The sequence below is a fragment of the Corapipo altera genome, unplaced genomic scaffold (genome assembly GCF_003945725.1).
Source record: "Corapipo altera isolate COAL_440 unplaced genomic scaffold, ASM394572v1 0, whole genome shotgun sequence".
NCBI lineage: Eukaryota > Metazoa > Chordata > Aves > Passeriformes > Pipridae > Corapipo > Corapipo altera.
The window spans coordinates 40,696,505-40,720,146 of record NW_020884872.1 but is presented as its reverse complement, the minus strand read 5'-3'; the positions used below and the strand labels follow the sequence as shown (position 1 = coordinate 40,720,146).

The window sequence follows — 23,642 nt, the reverse complement described above, 5'->3', positions numbered from 1 at the left end:
ACCTTAGGTGCAGATTTACTGCGTGGAGCCATCTGTTGCAATCACCATCTTTGGGTCCCCACTGAGGCACAACAGCACACCCATAGCTCAGTAACCCACTGCTGGCTGAACCTAAGCCATCCACTAAATAATGGTTTTGAAGGAAGACACGAGTTCATCACTGGTACAGAGAAAGTTCTTGGCCAGGCAGGTCCAATGCAAGGCACTGCACCTCCTGCTTGGAGAGGTCCATTATCTAATGACTCTGTTGACAGGGTGCTTGGGAGGAAGATTATGTGAGGAGAAAGCTCTGCAGTTTGGAGGAATTTGTGGGAAATAAAAAAGGTTGTGGGGGTGAGGACAGGATGGTAAGATGTGATTTGGCTTTTTTTGAATCTACATCACTTGCTTCGGTTTATGTTTTGTTAAAAGTGGAAGTTACATTAAGTTTAGAATCTCCCAAACTTATACTTGGGTTAATACAGAAGCTGTTATTTAGCATAACACAGCCCTTATCAGAAGTGCTATAATAAAACAGAGCATTTAATTTTTCCTTTCAATAAAACTGGAAATGAGACCTTGTGTCCTGTTCTCCAACTGGCTTGGTATATCACACTGGTTTTAAGCTCTATCCTGTAAATCAGCATTCAAATTTGTGCTATCTGCCAAGCAAGTAATGAATATCAAGGAGGTTTCTGGGAAAACTATAGCAAGTTGAATTCTTGAGTTACCGTAATTGATATGGCCTGTCTTAAGGAATAATAAACATCATGTTTTTAGGAACCAGAAGTCTAAAGACAGAAAAGCCCTTTGAAGGAGAACTGTGCAGGGAATAGCAATAGAATATCAAGTTAAAACCTAGGGTGTCCTGCAGTTCATGTCATTGGTGGTCAATGCACTGGTCAACACCAACACACAGAGCCTATGTTATTACTGAATATACATCACTCCCGAGCTAAAAAGGCCTTCCCTAGTGCCAGTGCCCTGCATGTGGTGATGCCTGGCCTAGTTGTTCAGTTTTTTAGCCCACTGCTGAAATAATAGTAAGTGGACATGGTTGCATTTTCTGTTCATGATATCTGACAAGGTGAGGGAGAACTTGATCTCTTTTCCCTATTTATTTGAGCTTCAAACTCAGGGCTGAGCACTTGATGTACAGTTTATCTGATGAAAGCATTTTGTCTAAGTGGTAGTTTATGATGTTTGAGATACAGAAATGAGCTACTACCGTTTTCATCTGCAACAGCAGTTATCTACTCATTGTAGCTCATGGATCTTCCTCTGTGGCCAGATCTTCAAAGTGCTGCACATGTATGGCATTACAGACTCTCCAGCATACTACACTGAAATGTCATCATGGTGATGATTCCTGGATCTAGAGCAGCTGTTTTGTGGGAGCACATTGAAATGATCCTGCAAAATCCTGGCAGATGTCTGAATTTATAGTGTGAGCAGCAATTGCCACAACCATTGGACAGAGGTAATGGTGTGTGTAGTTTTGTAAAGGAAGGTCCCAGCTCAGTAGGCTGAAGCTCTGTTGCAGCAGGCACAAGAGAAGGGTGGGTGAGCATTGGTTGCACAAATAGTGCCTATGCCATGGCTTGCACTTCAGTCCTGTGGGAGGCAGGGTTGCCAAGCTCATGACTGCGTGGCCAGACATTGTTCCCTCCTCCCAAACCAGGCTGTTTGCCTGCACAACTTGTTGGGAGCCTTCTCTGTTCCATGCCAGCCCCTAAACTACCCCCAGGCAGTCTGTGCAAGAAAGCCAGATCAAACCCATTCTAGGGAGCACATTAACAAGTCAACAACACCTCAGCTGGGACCTGGCCTGCTTTAGACCGCTTGTGTAAGTGTAACCAGCTGCATTCTCTGTTGAAAATAGCTGATAGGTTTGCCCAGTCTAAGGTGGTGGGGTCTGGTAGCAGCAGGCTGGAAGAAAACAAAGATGTTTGCCTGAGACCTTGAACAGCTTTGTGGAAGCCATGAATAACTTCAGGAAAAAAACCCAAATGTATGTTCATTAGACTGAGCATGTGCCTATTCTGCAGAGGACAGCCTTTGAGGGCAAAGATTTCTGCTCTTCACTGGAGTTACTGCAGCTACAGTTTAGCAACAGATACAAAGATCAGTGGTGATCGAGGAGTCTGGGTCACAACTCCAAGAAGGAATTTGATAAGGAAAGAGAGAGCAAAGCCAGCTTCCTTCAGCTGCCAGGCATCTCTCTGACCAGCAGGAAAATGAGTTTGATTAGAGCATAGCAGGGCTGCTGCACTTCAGCTCAGATTTCCTTAGAGCAGGTGATAAAAGCAGAAAAGCTTAAAAGTGTCTGTGGTTGCAGGCCCCTCCGCATAGTTGCTCTTCCCTTGTCAGGCATGCTCTCCATTTTCTCCTCTGCTGCCCAGGACTCACTTGGCTGTCTCTGCCCTGAGACCCAGGCCCTCCCTTGCTGAGCCCCATCAATCTGCTCCCTGACCAGAGAGACTGGAGGTGTGGCAGAAAGCCATTGGCAGGCTGTTGATTTTGGTGTTATGGACTGTCTAAACATTGTGATCAGTGAAGACGAGAGTGTAACATGCTTTACCTTCCCTGCCTTTACAAACATTGTTGTCTGCTGACTGAAATGGATCTTTAAAAAAAGAATGCGCTGTCATGCCTGATGCTTTTTTTATCTATGAAGTGTGAGACTGCAGCAATAAAAAACTCATCATCTCTAAAAAACATGACTAATAAGTTTTTACTTTCATTTGCTATCACTTGCATTGGCCAGTCTGAACAGGGGCGCATGTGCTGAATATCGCATAGTGTCAGGGAGTGTTGGGGTCTCCTTCCCAGCTGTCCCTTGCAGGGAAAGCCATGGGCTCTTGTATTATGGAGGTTTGTAGTGAGCAGTGAATGAGGGCACAAAGGTGATGTGAAATATGCATAACATTCATATGTCAATTTAATAGAGAGATGTAATGGCAATTTTACTCGTGGGCAATTTTGTATCAAATATGCACAGATAGCGTAAGTGCTACTAATGGAGAAGCCTTTTTGGTGATGGGTTACTGCTTTTTGAAAAAATGGTATTGCACTCAGCTGAGACTAATATACTTAGCCTAAACTACACTTTTAAAATGTGATTAATTGTATGTTTTTATGCTGGGTGCAAATAGTAAAAAATTTACAAAGAAAAATTACTACAAACCATTGGTAAAACTTCATACAAGAGAAGGCAGGGACACGCCCCTTGGGCTGAGCAGTGCAGGGATCCAAGAGCAGAGCAAAACCAGCAGCCAATATGAGGTTTGGTCAAAGGCAGTCTGAGAAGAAAAAGGGTGAGGAAAAAGAGGAGTAAAAGACATCTGAAGAAGAGCTGAAGGGGTGAAGAGGTGACTGTGTGTTTGCAAAGCAATCAAGCTCCAGCTCAGCTTGCCCTGCTACCAACTCCATGTCCTAAACCTGACATGGGTTCACACTGTCTGCAGTGCTCAGTGCCTACCCCTGTGTGTCAACACAAGGCTGTTCCCACTTTTGTATGTGCCTGTCTGCTTCTCAGGCAGCTCACTGCTCCCTGACATCCCACCCCATATCCCTGGTAAGCAACTGGGGGGCTGTGCCCCCCCCAAGCAGTCAAGAGCAACTCGACTGCATCTTTGAAACCCAGTTCCAAACTTTTCTTTTTGATGAAGAAGAAAAGGTATTTTTTCTGCCTTTTCATCTTGTGCTTTTCATTTCAGGGGGCCACCCAGTTGCTCAATTCCTCCCCAAAGTGTATCTATATGGAGGTAAACTTGCATTCTCCATTTCCAGTAGGACTCATGGGGCAATTTGATATTTTTTCTTTTTTGCCATTTACATATGATAATCACATTGGGACCTTACAGTTACTGCAGACTTAATGACACTGAGATATGAAATGTTGTCTCTGATGGCTGTAATACAGGAAATCCTTTAAAACAGGCCTACTCATTTAAAACTGTATCTATGGCTATAAGCTGTGATAGCTAAAGTGTGGAAAATATATACTGTAGAAATGTTTATGAGCAGAGCTGTGGTTTGATCATGCTGCTGCTACTTTTTAAAATTTATATTTGGCCACTGCAAATTCTTGCTATAAATTCTGGCTACAGTAATCTGTATTCTTATTAACAGCTTGGTTTAAGAAAAGAGGGATGTGTGGGAGGTAAAGGATTAAAGAACAGTATATGCATGCCTCAGATACCTCTTCTTAGCAAAAGCTTGCTTAAATGCAAAAATGACAACAAACCTTATATCCTGGGCGGAGGGTGGGCTGAGTAGAAGCTGGAAAGGGAAAAATCACATGCAGCCAGTGGGTGAAGGGCTGAGACATCAGGTGAAGCTGTTTACAGTGAGCCAAGAAGTAAACAGTCTATGCTTTTGATAAACAGACACGTCAATCACAGAGGAAGATAATAAGCCAGAAGAAAATTAGCTTACGAGGTATCTTTTAAAGGCACACATGGGCTACCTGGGGAGGGGATACTGTTGCAAATGGTGAGGTGACTGCAGGTCTCCACTCCCTGATCCCTGCCTACCCCAGCAACATGCTTCTGCTGGCTCCTGCCATGCTCTTGGGGTTTCACCCACAGATTTTCCCCCCACGAAATGGCATTGTGGGCCTTCCTCCTTCCCAATCCCCCTCCTGGAAGTCAAGCTTTTGCCCACACCCCATTTATGTGCACACAGCTTGATGTTGAGAGATCAAACCTTGAAACATTTCCTTATTTAATGTGACTGAGGTAAAGTTTTAAGTAGTATGACATACTTTGTATCCCATGACTTTTTCTCCCAAGTTCTTCTACCAGTCACCTGAGATTTTTTTTTTTAAATTATTATTTCAAAAGTGACTCAGGTCACTGATTTTCAATTTGAACTCAAATGCAGGTCTACTCAGATTTGGAAGAATATCAGGTACTCTCACCTGGGCAGATATTATCCATTACTGAGAGAGCCTTGATGGAAATAAAGTGCATAAAATTTAACCTGGTGTTTTCACTGCAAATGCCAGAAACACAGCTATAACTATATCTACATTGCACATTAAGGCAGGGATCAGGTGGAACAGAACTCTCAGCCTTTAATTTCTGTATCTAAATTAACAGATAGCCAGACCCTGTGTCTCAGCTGGGAAGCAGCTACTAATGGCAAAGAGGCACTAAAGCACTTAAACTGTCTCTGAGCTATGCCTAATTGTGCAAAAGCTTCTCTCCTGGCCACACTCACAGAGTTTAAATGAACACACTGTTGTTGTTGTGCTGAAAAAGAAGGCGAGTATTTACATTGACGGAAAGGAGGGACTTCACACCTGAATGGGGACAGCTTCTTAAACCCTTTAGCTTTCTGCAGTAGCCATCCAGCCATTGATTCCAGACTTTCTCCATGCAATATCCAAGTGATTAGCATAAATCACTCTTAACATCTGACTGTGCAGTGCATTGGGCCAGAAACACTCACAGCCAGACATAGACAAGAGACAATTTAAGAAGCTCTTCCTCACCTCCTCTTATTATAGGTGGGAGTCAGTCTGCCTAAACTGGGATTAGAGTCTGACCAGCCTTGCAGTTACAGATTAAAACTGACATCAGAAGCTTCTTCTCACCTCCCCTCTGGCCATTCACCTTGTTCTCTGGCTTGTCAGAGGCAGCTGCTGCTGAGACAAGGGCATCTGAGCCACTCACAGAGCAGCGTGGTCACCTGCACGATGCTGAAGGAAAACTCAAACAAAAAGAACAGATGCAGAAGGGAGCCAGTGCTTAGACCAGGTGCTGTGCCCTTCACTTGTGTCCAGAAGTCCCTCCTACAAAGACCTTCTCCAATTCAATGGGGATCTGGTGCCAAACACATGCCCCAGCAGCCACTCCCACCAGAGGAGCAGGCTGCTTTAGGCTCTTAGGATGAGCAGTGTCCAGCTTCAATGAAATGTGTAAAGAGTATCCTCCTCCCCAGTATACCCTGGGGCCAAGGGGACAGGACACCTCCTGGCCATTGGTATTTTTAAAACTGAGAGAGCCCAGTGTCCCCTCCCCTCCTCTTGGGAAAGTTACAACTACCTAACTGTCCATCCTTTCTGTCATATAAAGAAGATAGCTCTACTGCAGTAGGTGCCTCTGCTTAAAAATGCATAGGTTAACTATATCATAGGAGGAGAGAGGTGCCTAGTATTTCCTCTTACTTGGACTAAATCAACCTCTGGATATCTTTATGGCAGCCCAATCCTTCCTCCACTGCAAATGGAGATGCCTAGGCCATCATGTCTTTCCCTCAAGGCCTGTGTGAAAGGTGTGGTAGCTCCAACACTGGGTTACACTCCTAATAGCCTCCCAAACTCTCTACCTGAGTTTTGCCATTGCTCCATGTCATTGCTTTTGATGTGTTTTAGGCAGGTTTGTCATGTCGAGTATCCTTTGAACTCAAAGAACATGAAGATTTCAAACCATGTGCTGAGGGTAGCCACAGCCTGGAAATGCAGGGTTAATCCCAGACAGCAGTGAGATTAAAGAAAAGCAAGAGTTTAGGCTCAGTGGTGTGCCACATAGACATGTGACTTATGACCATACAGAAGTGGTAACTTCATAACACTGTCCTGCTAGCATAGAGGAATAGTAGCTTTGTGCCAAAATTAAGGACTTCTGTTTAAATGAAAGGTTTATCTTTTGATATTTTTCCAGTTCTTTTAAAATGACATTGATCTTTAGTATCTGTCTTTTAACAAAACATATACAAAGACCTTGAACTAAAACTGATGACTGAAGAATTATTATTTCAGTGGCAGAAAGAGGCTTTTGAAATCCTCATCATCCCCAAAGAGCTGAAAAAATAAGGTCTTCTCAGCAGGCAGGTCTTTACTGCAATGTTTGATGGGTAGCAGTGGCCTTGTTGCTCCTAGTTGAATTTTTCCCAATGTGTTGTAAACCTGAGCAATCTACTTCTTGTTGTGCTTTTCAGGAAGGCTCCCTGGCAAGAACACTCATGAGGGGCAAAAAAGGTAATTTGGGTTAAAGACTTAAATCATCTGTGAGCCAAGCTGCTGACATGAGTGGGAGTGGAATGAATTCACAACTTGAGAAAGCAACTACCGCCTCGCAGGCTCTGAAAGAACAGCTCATCTGCAAAACACTGAGTAATAATTCTGGTTATATCACTGTCTCTCCTTGGGGAAAACTAAATATAACCTGATCCTGATATCACTGCTCCTAAGTTTGCTTTTTAATTGCTCTTCTTGCATTTATGCTCAATAAAGCACTGATGCCTTCCTCAAAATTAGCCATGGAAACCAAGGAGGACAGTCACTCTAGTTGTTCAAGCAAGCAGTTGCACTGAGTCCTGCTTGCTGAAGCTCCTAAGCCCTGTTAGTACCCTGCTACTTTTGTCTGACCACTTCTACTGGAGCTGGACAAAGATGAAAAAAGAGGGAAATCTTCCAAGTTGATATATTCACAGAGCACATCACTCTCCTTTTGTTGGTGCTCTCAGATAGCATCTGTCTCCTGAGGTATGGTTCATGGGTAGCTGTTTGCCTTAAGAAGTTATTGCCTTGCTGGTTAAATATCCTTACAAACAAACAGGTTTTAGTATGAGCTGAGGTCTGCTTATTTGGAGTACAGCATTATCACTGGAAGCTGACTGTGCCCTCACTTTGCTCCAGCACAAAGGAAGATGTGTTCACCCCTGCACCTTTTTGGGGCCTTAATTTGGCAAGGGGGGCTTGGAAAGAAGCAGGGATTTACCTGAGTGACCACTGGATGTCATAATACTGTTTCCACAGCCTCCTCTGTCATGCAACAGGAGCAAACATGATTTAGAAAAAGCATCTTGCTGCTGGAGCTTCTAATAGCCCTGTTAAAAGCTGCAAGGGTAAGCTAGGCACTTTAGGTACTAAAACAAGATGGGGATAGGTAAGAGAAGTATTACTAGAGGTCTGGAAAAAAACTCTATCACTTGGGCTTTGTGCGGAGAGCAGGGTAGCCTCTAGACTGGGGAGTGGCTTCTGCTGCCACATCCCCCCGCCCCCCGTTTTCTACAGGGAGGAGAAAGCTTGTGGAATGGGTCTTGCTGGTAGGGTCTCACACCTGCCTTCCAAGGCTCCATCTGTCCTGTGTTCTCTTTGGCAGCTGAAGTCTGCTGGCCAGTAACTTGTATGAGGACATCATTTACACCTTAGAGGACTTACAGCTGCCAACCACCTTTGCTTGCTCCAACACCTCAATTACTGCCTTAACACTGAAAGTATAATCAAACCTCACATATGCCAATGGGAGAGTATTGAGAGGACTGCAGAGCACTGAAGGACAGTCATAATCTTGGCTGGAGTATGGGAAGTGCTTGCATATGCTGGGAAAGAGAGATGGTTGTTCCTGATGGCTGTGTGCATCTTGCGAGATCTGTGGTATGGTTTCCATCTCTTACTGTTCCTGCTTTGGAAGCACTGGCCTTTTTCATACCCAGTGTTTTCCACCTGCCATGTCTCACATACACACAGAGTCCCAGCTTCATATTGCATATGGGCCAGTGGTGTGTGCCTCATGGGGCAAACCTCGTCAATTCAGACCCTGGGCAGGGATTTCTTCCATAGCTGAAAACTAAAAACGCCGTAAGTGATGGCATCAAAACCAACAGGAGATGAGAATCTCAGGAAGACGGAGGAGCAGGGCGCTGCTACAGACGCACGAGATGCCTGCTGAGACTGGGGCAGAGAGGTCTTGCCCTGGCTCTGCTTGTGTTTCCTATCGTAGCAGTGGCACCAGCGTGCACGGCTGTCCAGGCAGCTCCTTAGATTTACCAGCATATTACATACTCTGGTAAGTAATTCCCTCACCCTACTAGGGAGCAGAGTTGAGTGCACGCTGGAGCAAGTGCAGCTTGGTTTGTAGGAGCCCAGTGCACTACAGGGGACGCATCAGTGCAATGGTAGGACCCACCTTTTGTCATCAATTTTGGTCCTCTGGAAATTTTGAAGGCAAAGAAGGGACTGTGCATTACACGTCATAAAACTGTATCAAGACGTTGCTGCATCAAGTCTGTAACTTCCTGTTAAGCTACAACGTGGCCTTTAAAAAGGCATCCAGCCTTGATTTAAACACCTCAAGTACTGGAGAATCAACCATGCCTGAATACCTCATTTTGAATCTCAATTAATGTAGTTTCTGCTCCCTACCCAGAGGCTATGCTTGCTATGTATTTGTTCATTGGATTAAAGAATTTCCTATTAGCACTGATTTCATCATGAAGATATACCTAACATCGGACTAACCCAAATAGCTCCTTCTTTGTTAAGCCAAACAGGTTGAACATCAGGAGTTTCTCAGTACATTTACTCCTGTAACTCCATTTTGAAACCTGTGTTTAACATCCATTTCAAGCGTGAGCACCCACAGTGGACACCACTGGCTGGTACTGATCCCAACAATGCTGCTTGCAGTGACACTGCCTTCTTTTGTACAGCAGAAAGCCTCATTCTTTGCCTGGGTGTCTGTGTTAGCTCACTCACACTCCTCTCTGCAGACAGACGGGCCAATTTCCTAACTCTTCATTGCTTTTTGAAGATGATGGGGGAAACTTTAGCCCCTTCTCTCCTTCCCTGTGTGTATACTCCTCTCCTTCTATTCCCTACCAGTTTGTACAGGCTTGGCTTTTATTTGAAGTCCTGGGTGAACTGCTTCAATTGACTCCAATAGCAGGAAACTACACAGGTTGAGATTTTTTCTGAGGTAGTTTCCTGCAATTATGTGAGGAAAAGTGGCTCACGGAGGATCTGTCACTCACTGGCACAAGGCAAGCAGCAGGAACAAAGAAGTGGGAGTGGGGAGAAGGCAGAGGGGAGGTAGGAACGGACATGTGCCCTCTTTGTGCCTGTGCACTGGCCAAGGCAGTCCTTGTGAGAGAAACCTGCCTCTTCCCAAACTCTTAGGTAGTGAAGGTAAGACCTTGTGAACAGTGATGACTAGGTCTTAGAAGATACTGTTTCATCATGGTGACCTGGTCCTGAAGGTAGGTCTTTCCTGATGAAATAGCTATGTGAACACTTCCAGAAAAGAGAAGGGCCTTATCTTTTGGTTAAAGGCCCCTTTAAATGCATTAACCATCCTTGTTTTGCAAATATGTGTTCACCTGTGGTGACTTTGGCATGAACAATTCCATCCCCATACCCAGAGGACAAAAAATAGTGACAGCACATCACACTTACAAACCACTGTCTATAGGGACTTTTGCGAAGATTTTTGCAAAAAACGAGCCTGTTGCCTTCTATAGATATAGGAAGAAGTTAAACTGACTTTTTTAGTGGCTCAACCATGGAGTCAGAACTGGGTCCAGCTGACACTGTGGAAGAACTTATCTTTCACGAGCTCATTTTTCAACCACAAGCTGCAGAAACCTGCAGTGCAATGTTTTTAATCATTCAGGATTTTGTGTTGAGCAAGGTACAATCTTGGGCAGCTGCAACAAAAACAGCTCCTTTTCTAGTTTATAAATGCTGAGAAACTTGTCGGGTATCCTCTTGTGAGAGAGTATAATGTGGTAGATGCTTTGTCATCATCAGCTGTTCAGAAAGCGTTGCTTTGATCCTGTCTTTAAGCTCTCACTGCCTTAGATAAGACAGTGATATAAAAGATGAGTGTATGTTTTTGTGTGCATAAAAGCTTAGTTTTCAGGGCATTAAATCTACCTCCTTGTGAGAAATTTCTTAAGAACCGTATGTCAGTTTATTATTCTTTGCTTTAACTCTGGATGCTTGGTGGCTGACTACTTCCACCTATTTGTTCCAAAATTATGGCAGCTTTATTTAGGTGATAATAGGAGCACTGTGCTGTTTCATGAAACTGTAATCCAATTCTCAAGTGGATGAACACTCTTCAAGGCTGCGTAGTTTTTCCTGATGATCCAAAGAACTGAATTACTGACCAGAAAAATAATGGTGTTGCTTCTCATGTGTTATGCTTCAATTCTCCGGTATTTGGGCAAAATAAATGTTCAAAATACCTGTGGCATGAGAGGAAAGGCCACAAGGAGAGGATGGGAACAACAGTGAGGAACAGACTGGCAGAAGGAGCTGGAGCCAGAGATATTTTGTTGTTTGCTTCTTAGTTATGGTAGTAATTTCTTGGTGATATTCCTCATCTTTCAGACAAGGACTGCACCTTCATTTAAAGTCCTATGGCTCTGAGCTAGTCACCAACTACATAATTTCCTAAGAGCTGAGCAGTAAAGGCTATAAGAACTCGCAAAGTCCGATCTATAACTGAACATCCCACAGGATAAAAATGCCCCAGTTCTTGGCACTGTGCAAGTTCAGGGCTCCTTACACACAGTGTGGCACAAGTTGGTTCCAGTTTTTCCCTCTGCTTTGCTTTGCTGTACTGCTTGTTCTTGAAAGGGATCTTTCAAGACTTTCGACTTTTCCAATTTAAATAATTGGTTTTGATAGAAATGGTTTTGATAGAAATGTGCAGGTGTATGAGTATGCATTATGCAGCAAATAAGCACCTACCTGGTGACTGCACAGCTGAACTTTGCAGCCCTCAGTAGTGCTGGGATGCACAGGGTACACCTCAGGACTGAGGCCACAGTCTTTTAATTAGTGCAATGTTTATTACATAACAAAAGGTGCTCTCAGTAAAACAAGCTGGGAGTGAGACCAGGCTTTCACAGTGGATACACAAATTCACTGGCTCTTGTCTGTTAGTGCACCCTACAGACTGCAAGAGATGCACTGCTGAGAACTATTGTGCTCCTGTTCTTGCTCTCAGGCAAGACCTAGAGAAGCTGTGGATGCTCCATTCTCTGGAAGTATTCAAAGCCAGATTGTATGGGGCTTTGAGCAATCTGGTCTAGCGAAAGGTGATGATCTTTGAAGGTCCCTTACAACCTAATCGTTCTATGATTCACTGGTGTTACTCATACACAGATGTGTAAACAGCGGATGTCCAGGTGCCTGGATAAGAGACTCCATGACTGCTTCATGTTAGCTGGCTTAGGAGGAAAAGCGTTCCTTTGGGCATGCCTGCCTCCTTCCATTAATTGGAGGCAGGACCAAGTGAATGAGCTCAGACCATGGGGAGCTGCAGGGAGGGCCATTCCTCCCTCAGCCTTCATGGGTATCTTCCTTTCTCCTCTTGCTTATGGAGAGATGTAATGTTTCGGTCACTGATTTTCCACTGTAGGCACATGTTAGGTCCTGAGCAGATGAATTTCCTTGTGTGGTACAAGGAATCCCACAATATCCTGGGCTGGATTACAGAGGGTTCTACCCAGCTTGTGATCTCACAGTAGTCCCAAGGGTGGAAGAAAAGAACAATTCTCTTAAGGAAACAACACTGTAAACAAGACAGGAAAAAATATAAAAATGACCTTTATTTATGAGCCCTTTTAGGTGCCTGAATAAACTTAGATTATGAAAAGCTAGGCCAGCTTATATGAAAATGAATCCTGTGAGTAGAAAAGGGCTTCTCTAATCTCCTCCTAATTTGTTGCTGTGGTTAGTAGGTATGTCTCTGCAAACTTTAAAGGACAAAGGTAATATTGAACAGACAGGGCAAAACCAGCTGGATCAATAAGACACAGTGAAAGCTTCATGACATAAGGAACTAGTCACATACATCCCTCTATAGCTCTCTCCTCCCTGTTCATCTCTCAGTGTTTGTTTAAGCTATTATGTTGTATTATCCTTGTGTAAATGGAGGATATTTTTGTGTCATATCCTTTGATGTGGGTATTGCTTGGGTGCAACTGAGACAAATTTTCAGCTGTGTCAATTTTTAACTGCACATGTAGCTTAGAGATTACTAAGTATTAGGAATGAGCATTAATGCTTGTCAGTTCAGGTGCAAGTTCCACAGGTGGTGAAGATATCCCTCCAGCAGCTGTCATCCTGTGGACTGCCACTCACTTTAATCTCCCCGTCTCCTATATTTCTCTGGCACTTGGCAGTTCCTCAATTTTGCTGCTGAAGATTATGTGCTTCACAACTTTCATGAAGAAATTTAGTAGTTTGGTTACATTACAGGGAGGAATCTACCATAAATGGTACTTCTGAATTTCCTTAATATTTTTTTAATAACCCATTTAGGGTGTCAGTCACAGTGTGATCCATCTCAGAGCTATGGCAAATTAAAGGTGTCTAATGAGAAATCCTTTTCGAACAAGCTACTTTAAGGGCCATTCAGAAAAGTTCTCCAGTGAATTCAAAAAGTTTGGAGAGGTACAGAGCAGTGACACTTCAAATGTGTGCAAACAGGACTTGGGCATAAGCAATCCCTCTGAACAGCTTCTCTGTCTCTTAACTCTGTGTGTGTTTGTGTGTGTGTGTGTGTGTGTATGTGTGTACCTGCACCTATGTCAACACATGGCAGTCTTTCTCTTCTTCCCTTGTGATGCCCCCCTGCCTGTTTATTTTTTTATTTTTTTATCTTTTTATACCTTTTTCAAATCCTGGATGCTTGGGGTTTTTTTTGCCCCTTGTAACTCAGCAGGCTCTTTCTTTTTAGCTCTTGTAAGAGCTCCAGTCATCCTTCCTAATTTTGTTCTTGCTCTTCTCTGGTGCCCAAAGCCAAATCCCAGCACAGTCCCCTTCCTTGGCCTGACCTTTCTCCCCCATGCAGTAGGGTCCCATCAGCACCTGGCCTAAACAAGTGAATCAACCCTTTAAATGGAATGTATTCCCCTGTGGATGTGTGCAGTGGGGTGGTGGGATGCTCCCTGAGGACTGGGGATGAAGACAGAGCCCGGGGCACCCCAAGTCTCATGTACCACATATTTGAGCTGAGTCTTGTCCTCAAATATTTTACATTTATTTTTATTTCTTCACAGTTCCATTATATAGTGTCTCAATATATAGAATACATAGGGAGGACATATATAGGATGTTCTATATTCTTATTTTCTGTGTAACTGTAGCCTCTCACTTCACAAGACACATGAATATAATCCAGACTTCTTAAACTAGGTCACCTGAAGATGATGATCCACTGGATGATGATTCAATGCCATTTTACGATGGGCATTGCAAAAATTCACTGTAATGCCCTGCAGATATACTTTTAAAAATTGTCATAGTATCAGAACTTACATCTCTTCCTTTTGCCAAACTTTTCATATAGAAGTATCAATCAGCCTATAGATGAAACACAGTGGAGCGTGTTCATTGTGCCAGAATCAGAATTTGGACACCATTGACACCCTGTGCTGGCCCTTCTAAGGCACAGTTCATCTGACCAACCTTGTGGGGGATAATTGGACCCTCCGAGCTCCCATTTCTGCCTGCTGACTATAAAAACACCTTAGACAACTGTCTCAGAATTAGGTCTATATGTTATCTGGAGTTAGTCGAGGAAATTTTACCCAAAATGACTGCTAAGAACAAAAGAAAATTTGAAACAAAACAAAAAGAAACAGAGGAGAGACACCTTTTTTTTTTTTTCCCAGAGGAGAAAGAAACAGTTCCTTTATACAACATGAGGCAAAAATAGACCCCTAAAGAGGGCGATACAGCTCAACGTAATATAAGATATATATATTTTAAAAAGGTCAGATAAGAATGTTCTTTGTATTCTAAGTATGTGAATAAGCCTAAATTGCTGAGATGGTGAGACACACTCAATTTTGCAGTGCAGGAATGAGCCCCACAATTGTCTTGAAATAGCATTATCTTAACAGCAAAATTTACATCCAAAATTTACACAAGCAAATACCCCAGACTTGAATAGCTTACACTTGAACACACATCCAAATCCATTTTAGTACAGAACATTATCATTTATCATGCAGGAAAATAGAGCTTGTTTCCATGGCATAAAAAAAAAGAAGGAAAAGAAAAAAGAAGAAGCTAAATTGTCAGGTGCTATTGATATTAAATATAAATAAAAATCATACTTAGAGGCTGGTCTTCAAACAAGTAGTAAAATCTTAGTAATTTATATATAGCAGCAAATTATATCAAAAAATATAAAGCGTTTGAAAACTGCTTCAGAAGATTTTGTGCATCGCTGCAATTATTTTTGTAGCAATTGCTTTTTTTTCTGAAAGGAGATTTCTGTTCAGCTGACTTCTGTCTTCAGTGTCACACTAATTTTATTCTACAGGAGAGAAAAGGAACAAGTAAAATGTATATTCATATCCAGAGGAAGAGGCTTAAGCACAACATAGTGCTGTTATTTTAAAAGAGTTGTATTTTTGCATTAGGCACTGCTTCCCTGTGTATCTGCATATGTGTGTTTATGTATCTCTATACACACAAATTATAAGTAGCTACATCATTTACATTTTTATGACTGAAGCCCTTGATTGAATTTTCATAATGCCAGGAGGGCCCATTTGGGATTCAGGTCCTGCTGTCCAAATGCTAGGACATCTGCCCCAAAGAGCTTGTAACTCTAAGAGGATAAAATGTGGCAAGGGAAATCATTACGGGGAGATGCAGTGACTCTCCCTGGTCAGATGGGAGGGTCAGTCAGCTCCAGGACCAGAACAAGCATTTGTGTTTTAGTGGCAGTGATTTATTGGTGAATCAGGAGCACCAACCCAGCTTCATACTGGGCTCACAGCCAGAATGTCCCTCCCTCTTGTGCTGAAACCAGGACATCAGGATGTCCCTGACCTTGGCTGAGTTGTACAGCAGTATCATCCCCTCCCAGAGAAGACCCCTCATGGCATGAATCAGCCCTGGTTTTCCACATGCACACTTCAATTCATGTAAGCAAAAGATTTTGCTGTTTTGCTGTTCCTGGACTTGTTTTTGAGGTAGGAGTGAAAAAGAAAATGTTTCTCCATCACGCATAAAAGGAAGATCTCAAACCTTTACATCTCTCCCCATGGGGACATCACTGTCAACCAGGAACCCTCAAGGAATGGTGAGTTCTGGCACATCCCTACATGTCACTCTTCTTGGCTCTGCATGTCCGCCTTCCACAATGCTCTCCCAAAAAGCCAACATCTCTGTGCCTAAAGTCAAGGTCGTCATCTCCAACATGCAGTATAACCAGGCAGAGAAGGAGGGATGTCAACTTTAGCACTGGATCAAGGTGACAGGAAAAGCAAGGTACAGGGACATTCCTGAACCATGATCCCTCTCCGGAGCCAGGGTGCCAGAGCCATTCTGAAAATCAGATACCTGCGTTTGCTCGGGATGAGGAGGTTTGGTTTGCACTGGTGACTGTTGCAGAAGTTTTGTTCCTCTGTGTTTGCATTGATTGTCAGCCCTCCTGGCTTGGGGATGAGCCAGGAAACCACTGCTGATGTACTCAGTTCAGCCCCACTGTGGGTAGTGGAGGAGAAGCACAATGGTACAAATGAAGACGTTTAGCTGTTTCCGTTGCTCCTGTGTTTCCGTATCTCTGGTGAGAAATTGCCCAAGTGAAAAGTGTATTGAGCAAAATGGCTTTCTTAAGCCTGTGCAAGTCACTTTTGAAGAGCAGTAGGAACTAAACATTCTATTGTGGTATGCAGCAGTGAGAATAAGTGCTGCAAACTGGTGTGATTGTCCACTGTACCTCCACTGATAGAATTACGTAAATTGCAGAAATCCGTAACGCTTATTTTCTTCTACTATATGAAACCATTATTTATTTACAGTCTCGAGAAGGGGGCCCATGGGAACCTCACGAGGTTCAACAAGGCCAAGCGCAAGATGCTGCACCTGGGTCAGGGCAAACCCCAATATCAATACAGTCTGGGGAACAAAGCAATTGAGACAAGAAGGACTCAGGGATATTGGTGGTTGAGAGGCTGTACATGAACCAGCAATGTGCTCTTGCGGTCCAGAAAGCCAGGCATGTCCCAGGTTGCATCAAAAAATGTGGTCAGCAGGTTGAAGGAGGTGATTCTTCCCCTCTACTTTGCCCTCATGAGACCCCACCTGGAATACTGTGTCCAGCTCTGGAGCCCCGACATAAGAAAGACACGGACCTGTTGGAGTGAGTCCAGAAGTGGGCCACAAAGATGATCAGTGGGCTAGAACACCTCTCCTATGAAGAAAGCTGAGAGAGTTGGGGCTGAAGAGAAAGTTCTGGGAAGACCTTCTAGCAGCCTTAGAGTACCTAGAGGGGTCCTGTAAGAAAGATAGGGGAACCTTTTAGCAAGGCCTGTTGCAGTAGGACAAGATGCAATTGTCTTAAATTAAAAGGGGGTTGATTTAGAATAGATATAAAAAAGGTTTTTACAATGAAGGTGATAAAACATTGGCACAGGTTGCCCAGAGAGGTGGTAGATGCCCCATCCCTGGAAGTGTTCAAAGTCGGGTTGGATGGGGCTTTGAGCAACCTCATCTTGTGGAAAGTGTCCCTACTCATGCCAGGGGGTTAGGGCTAGATGGCCTCTAAAGATCCCTTCCAACTCAAACTCTTTTAATATCTTATTTTGGTGTTATCACCATCCCTGTCATCCTGGCCCAGCTTATCACAGGAGTTTGGGAAGGCTTTAGACAACAGATTCAAAATTTCAACATAATTTGTGGCTACCCTCTGAATGCCTGTGCTAATGCCTGTGGCTAATGCTCTCAATCTCATGCAAGTTATGGAGACATCATCCATGTCTCCGTCCCTCAGGGTTTGCATATGCAAACCCATGAGCGGCCACTGAGGTTAATGTTTGGATACGTAGTTTTATAAAGTGGAAATCTGCTGATGGATCTGTGGGGATATTCTAGATGGCTATTTGCATTGGATTTGTACATATGGAAAAAGAAAGGTTACTGGTAGTCATAGTTTTTCAATACAGTCCTTAAATAATAGTGTGTTTAATTGGGGTTCAGTTTTACTTCTTGGGAATGAACACAGTCGATAAATTGGAGTAAGGGTCTTGTCCTCCATCACTGATGCAAGACCAAAGAGCATTTTGAATGTCCATCCTTGTGTGGTTACGCTTCTAAACCAAATGTAACCAACTTTGTTTTTGGGGTTGCTCTACAAAGTCTTTGCGCACAGTGCCATCCCTCCCCACAGCTGTGCCAGCTGGTAGACCCATATTTCCTGTCTCTTGTGGGATCTGCAGAGGTATTCCCGAACATGGGCTGCCAGGGGAAAATGAAAACAATATTAAAGAAGCAAAAGGAAAGGGTATGGGTGTGTGTCATATTCATTCAGACATGAGAGTCTCATCAAATTTGATATGGGTTTTCCTGCCCTCTTCATTTAATTGTTCCTTATGTACTCCTGTACATTACACATATACAGGTCTGTAGGAAGTACAGGGTATTTGATTAGGTAGGCTTGGACTGTCTGCTGGGCTCTTTAAGCATTCTTAAAATGGATGTTTCTGTCTCCTTAGAGGTAGGGATCAAATGATGTTTGTACACCTGGTAAAACTAGCCTTGTTCCACTGGCATAGTTGTGAGGTCCTGGAGTCCCATGTTACTATCAGGATCTACCTGACAATTTGCCATTTTCATGCTGATGGCACCACCTGGGCTTCTCCTTGACAGGGTTTCTCCCATTTTTGTATAAAAAATTCTACAAAGTTGTGGATGCCCCATCCCCAGAAGTGTTCAAGGCCAGGTTCAATGGGACTTTAAGCAACCTGGTTTAGTGGAAGGAGTCCCTGACTATGGCAGGGGGGTTGCAAGTAGATGATCTTTAAGGTCCCTTCCAGCCCAAACCATTGTATGATTCTGTAATTCTTGTTCCTTCTTTCTTGGCCATTGGAATGTGACTTGGGATAGACAGGTGGAGAACAATGTTTTGCTCTCTGACATTTTCTTGAGCCTGCAGCCTTCTCCCTCTAGTCCTGCTTTCTGATAGTTGAGCTTTTTGTGAAGATGAAGGTGGTAAGTCTGCCCAAGGGGTTAAAATATTACCTTCCACACTTCCAGAGATGTCCTCAAACAGAGCCCTTGCTCTCACGCTGCTGCAAAAATCTAAAGGATCAGTTTGAAGGTGAGAGCAGAACACATGTAAGATGGTGCACACAGTGACACTCCAAAGATAGAGTTCCTACTTGCTTTATAAGAGTGATCACTGTTAGTTGCCTTATGGAAGGAATTATTCTAGAAACTGACATTTTGGTTTTAATTATTTCTGGGAATCAGACACTGTATTTGTCGATAAAAAGTCCTTCTTGTCCTCTTCTAGTACAGCTTTTCATCCTGTGAATCAGTGTAGAAAGGTACTGGGGTTAGAGGTATGCATCTGGGCCTCTCCTGAGAACAGCAAAATGCATATTTTTGCTTTATGTCTCTGTGGTTTGTATGAGGATGTGATAATACTCTGGTCTTGTGAGAACATTGCAAACATAAGGAGTAAATGATGATACTTACTCAAGGATTGGTGCTCTGTCTGTAGCAGACGGAGAATACAGACCTGTCCTTAACTCCTTGAACATGTGTTCCTGAACATCCTGATATCATTTGTTCCTGAAAGCAAATATATTAGACTCCACACTTTAGGCAGTAAGGTAGGAGTCAATTGGAGTTAAAACTTCTGTGTTGACATGCAGCAGAGGCTTAAAAGATAATGTATAAGCCTGATTTTGTTTAAAAAAACCCTTGGTGGCTTGTTGATAGAATGACCTAAACTGAAAAAACAGCTAAGATGCCATGTTCAGCATTGCCTTCTCATGGTCAGCCTTCTGAGCTGTCACTGGTGTCTCTGGAGCAAGTGGCTGAGAGCAGCACTGTAAGCACAGTGGAGAAGGAAGAACTACCCCTTGAAGACTGGCAAAAACAATGCAGTATGTGTTGTGGGACGCATATTCTTTACATCTTTTGGAGGTTTGCCTCATACATCTTTCCAGGCCACCATTAGGTTAAATTCCTTTTTCACCCTAAGATCTCATCCACAATTTGAGGCTGGATAGTGGTCACAGGAGAGATCATGCTGCACTGTGCGGAAGTTTTAAAAGTTACCTTGGTGAATTCCTAAGGGTGGATTAAAATCCAATGGGCCTATTTCAGGAACAAAATGTCTTCCTCCTCTGCTTTCTGACAGAACTTTTCCTTTACAGGCCATCTTCTACCCTATACCAGACAAATGCTGTTCTTACTTTCCCCATCTTGTTCCTTCTTATGTCTCATCTCCTCTCATTCCCTCAAAAAGCCTGTTGCTTTCTGTTTCCTGTTGTTCTTCCCAAGTCAGCTGTGAGATAGGCAGAGGATGGGCTCCCCATGCCACAGAGGAGTCACAGGCTGTCTACCAGTCACTCAGGCATGTGCCTAATGGTAATGGTGGTTTAGAGGTCTTGGTCTGGTGGTCACATGAAGACCAGGTCATGCACAGAGGGATTGGATAAGGAGAAGGGTTGCATGAGAGCCTTGCAGCGGCATGTGTTGCCATTGATTAATGGACATTTTGGAGTAGAGAGCAAAAGTAATGAAACATGAAATAAGGCTGTTATAAAAATATATTGGAGGATTCACTCTGTGATCATACTTTTGGACTCTGAATATTATGTTGCTAATAGCTTTGAGTTGCTGTTAGCCAGGGTACCTCAGCTGATCCTGGGACTTCTCTAGATATATCTTCAAGTATTAGACTCGCACTTTCTTACAAGTCTATTTTTTTTTCCTGTGAGACAGCACATATTGCCTCTCAGATATGTTTATTACCCAAACCTGTTCCTTACTTAGTGTGACCAAGCAGAGCTTCACTGAATAACTAAATGGGCAAAAATTACTTTGTGTTGTCTACGAACTGTGGAGAAAGACTTGGTAGTATGAAAAACAAGCCAGCAATGCATGCTCAGAGACAACCATATCCTGGGCTGCATAAAAAGAAGCATGGCCAGCAGGTCAAGGGAGGTGATTCTCCCCTTCTACTCCACTCTCATGAGACCCCACCTATAGTGTTCTGTCCAGCTCTGGGGCTCCAAACATAAGAAAGATGTGGACCTGTTGGACCAAGTCCAAAGGAGGGCCAGGAAGATGACTGGAAGGCTGGAGGACCTCTCCTATGAAGACAGGCAAAGAGAATTGGGGTTGTTCAGCCTGGAAAAGAGAAGAGTCCAGACAGGCCTGGTCGCAGCCTTTCAATACTTTAAAGGGGTTTATAAGAAAAACGGAGAGATACTTTTCAATAGGGCCTGTTGTGATAGGACAAGGGGTAATGGTTTAAAATTAAAAGAGGGTAGATTCAGATTAGAAATTAGAAAGGGATTTGTTACAATGGGGGTGGTGTAATCCTGTCACAGGTTGCCCAGAGAGGTGGCAGGTGCCCCATCCTTGGAAGCATTCAAAGTCAGGTTGGATGTGGCTCTGAGCAACATGGTCTAGTTGAAGATGTCCCTGACCATTGCAGGGTGGCTGGACTAGATGACCTTTAAAAGTCCCTTTCAAGAAAAACTGTTCTATGATTCTATGGATTCTACATCAGTAGTGTGGAAAACCCTTATAGGAGAGATCTTGCATTATTGCACCATTAATCTTCAGATGGTCACTGAACTGGGTCTTAATGTGTAACCCCCACTTTTAACCACCTCTGGATCCACTCCAGTCTGTACTGGAGCTGTTTCTCAGCTGTTTAAAAGCAGTCAGGAATATTCGAGTCTGTGTCTGATCTACTTACCTTTTATGGTCAGCGGAGAGAAACAGGCACTTCTTAGGTCATGATCCATCTTGTCCAAATGCAGACAACAAGAATAATTTGGTGACTCACATTCTAAAACTGCTTATTTCTCTCCACTATAATGGGAAATTATAAAATGAGGACAAGGTGATTAGCTAATATGGGTACACCTATCCCTCTCCAGGGAGAGGAGATGAACATCCTATAGGCCTAAGACAGGAGCTGATCTCTGGAGCATCTTCCCCTCTCCATTTCTTAAGAAGGAAGTCAAAGGCAGGTTCCTAGCTTAGACTAGACACTTAACTTCTAAGTTAATAAAACTAATTTCAAATTTCTCCCACCGTGAATCTGTATCTGCCACTAATGAGCAACTATTTTTTTCTGGAACTGTCTAGTCCCTAAAAGAGTTGCCAAGGATTCAGGAAGCAAACACAGAAAAATTTCTAGAGAAGTTTCAAGTTTAATTTTTTAGTATTTTATTTAAAGCTTTTTATTTTAATTTGTAAGTTTTCTTCTTTGATGGTCAATCTGTAACTTGAAACAGAACAGATTAACTCTTCTTTAGCACTGTCAGGGTTAACCTCTGTACTCCAATGGCAGGGAGGTTGTGCCTGGCTGGTTGACAGTAGGTTTGTACCCTTCCTCCATAACTTTTTTATGGTATCAATCCCTTCTGCTTCAAGTTCTTGTTTGTCCTAAACTTGAGGAGTGAGAGGATCGCCTGCTGGAAGTTATCTCCTGACACTACATAGAGCAGTAAATTTCCAAATATATTTAATGCTGCTAAAGGTTTAGTCATAATAAACACCAAAAAGATTGTTTTCTTCAAGTGGCAGGGAGCTGGTCGTACTTGGAGCTCCAGACGAACTCCTCGAACGATGTGGAAGGGGAGGAAACACACATAGAAGACCACCAAGAGGATAACAGCAAGTCTGCGAGCCTTTTGTTTATAGTAAGCCCCTGTGTGAGGCCCAGTAGCCAAGGTGTAAATAATAAGCACATAGCACAGAGTCACAGTCAGCAAAGGCAAGAAGAAGGCAAACACAGTCAGTGTCCAGTTATACCACCGACTAGTGTCAAGGTCCTCAGCATCAGTCAAGTCTGGGCAGATCGTCCTGTTCTGCTTATGCCTTGGAAAAATCAAGATGGTCAAGGGGCTGAGGGCCACCAGGGAAATCATCCAAATGACTATGCAAGTCACCACTGCCCATCTCCGTTTTTGAAGAAAAAGGCATTTAATTGGGTGGACAACTACCAAAAAGCGAAAGATGCTGAAGCAGCTAAGGAAGATAATACCACTGTACATGTTGAAGTAGAAACAGAAGTGAATAAACCTGCACATGAAGTTTCCAAAAATCCAGTTATTTCCATTAGCATAGTAGTGTATAAAGAAAGGAAGTGTGACTACATACAACAGGTCAGTGATGGCCAGGTTTAACATAATGATGGTGCTGCTTTTCCAGGGCCTCATCTTAGCAAAGTAAACAAAAATTGTCACAATGTTCCCTGGGAAGCACACCAGGAAGATTAGGCTGTAAATGATGGAGAGGTAGGATTTCACCCGTAAGAAATCTTCATCCTTGCAGCTTGTCAATGGATCTGCATGGCTTGGCTGAGCAGTGAAATTGCTGGTGGATTCAGATGCCATGCTTGCGGAAATCTTCTTAAGGCTTTACAAAAATCAGATATTTAGTTTTAGTTGATTTGTTGGGACAAATGCTTTCAGTTAAACCTTTTGTCTCTGGAGAAGATGCTGTATGTTTGAGAAGGCATAGTAGTGAGAGAAGATGGGGATTTGCTAATATACCCAGTCTGACATAGATAACCCTATTCAAATGTTTAATTTTACCCTTTCCTCTCCTTTACATTTTATTTTGATAATTATTAATTTTACTCTTTTTAACCTCCTACATTGAAGAAGACAATTACTGCTTATCTGTAAACCTTTAGGAGTAGGAAGCAGATATTTAGAGATCTAGAGGGAGTTTGGGCTTAGATTTTGTGAAACTGTGAACTAGTCTTAACCTTTCAGAAAGCAGAACCATAACCATATATTATCTTCATTAATCTGAGCTAATCAGTGTTTCATGCTCACAAACTAGAGATGCAGTTCTGGTTTCATGAAAGCTAAAAGATATTACGTTCAGATACAGATCTCAGGATCTGATGCTCCCATAA

General features: G+C 43.1%; 1 protein-coding gene across 1 annotated transcript; it reads right to left on the bottom strand.

Moving 5' to 3' along the window:
• Positions 1-22,119: 22,119 nt before the first annotated feature.
• Positions 22,120-23,112, bottom strand: OXGR1 (oxoglutarate receptor 1). The gene has a single exon (XM_027647260.1). It carries the CDS (start codon positions 23,110-23,112, stop codon positions 22,120-22,122), a length of 993 nt encoding a protein of 330 aa, XP_027503061.1.
• Between the last annotated feature and the right edge of the window lie 530 nt (positions 23,113-23,642).

Bases quoted from the DNA above. Each gene is read 5' to 3' on its own strand.
- OXGR1 (XM_027647260.1), bottom strand. From the start codon at position 23,112: ATGGCATCTGAATCCACCAGCAATTTCACTGCTCAGCCAAGCCATGCA.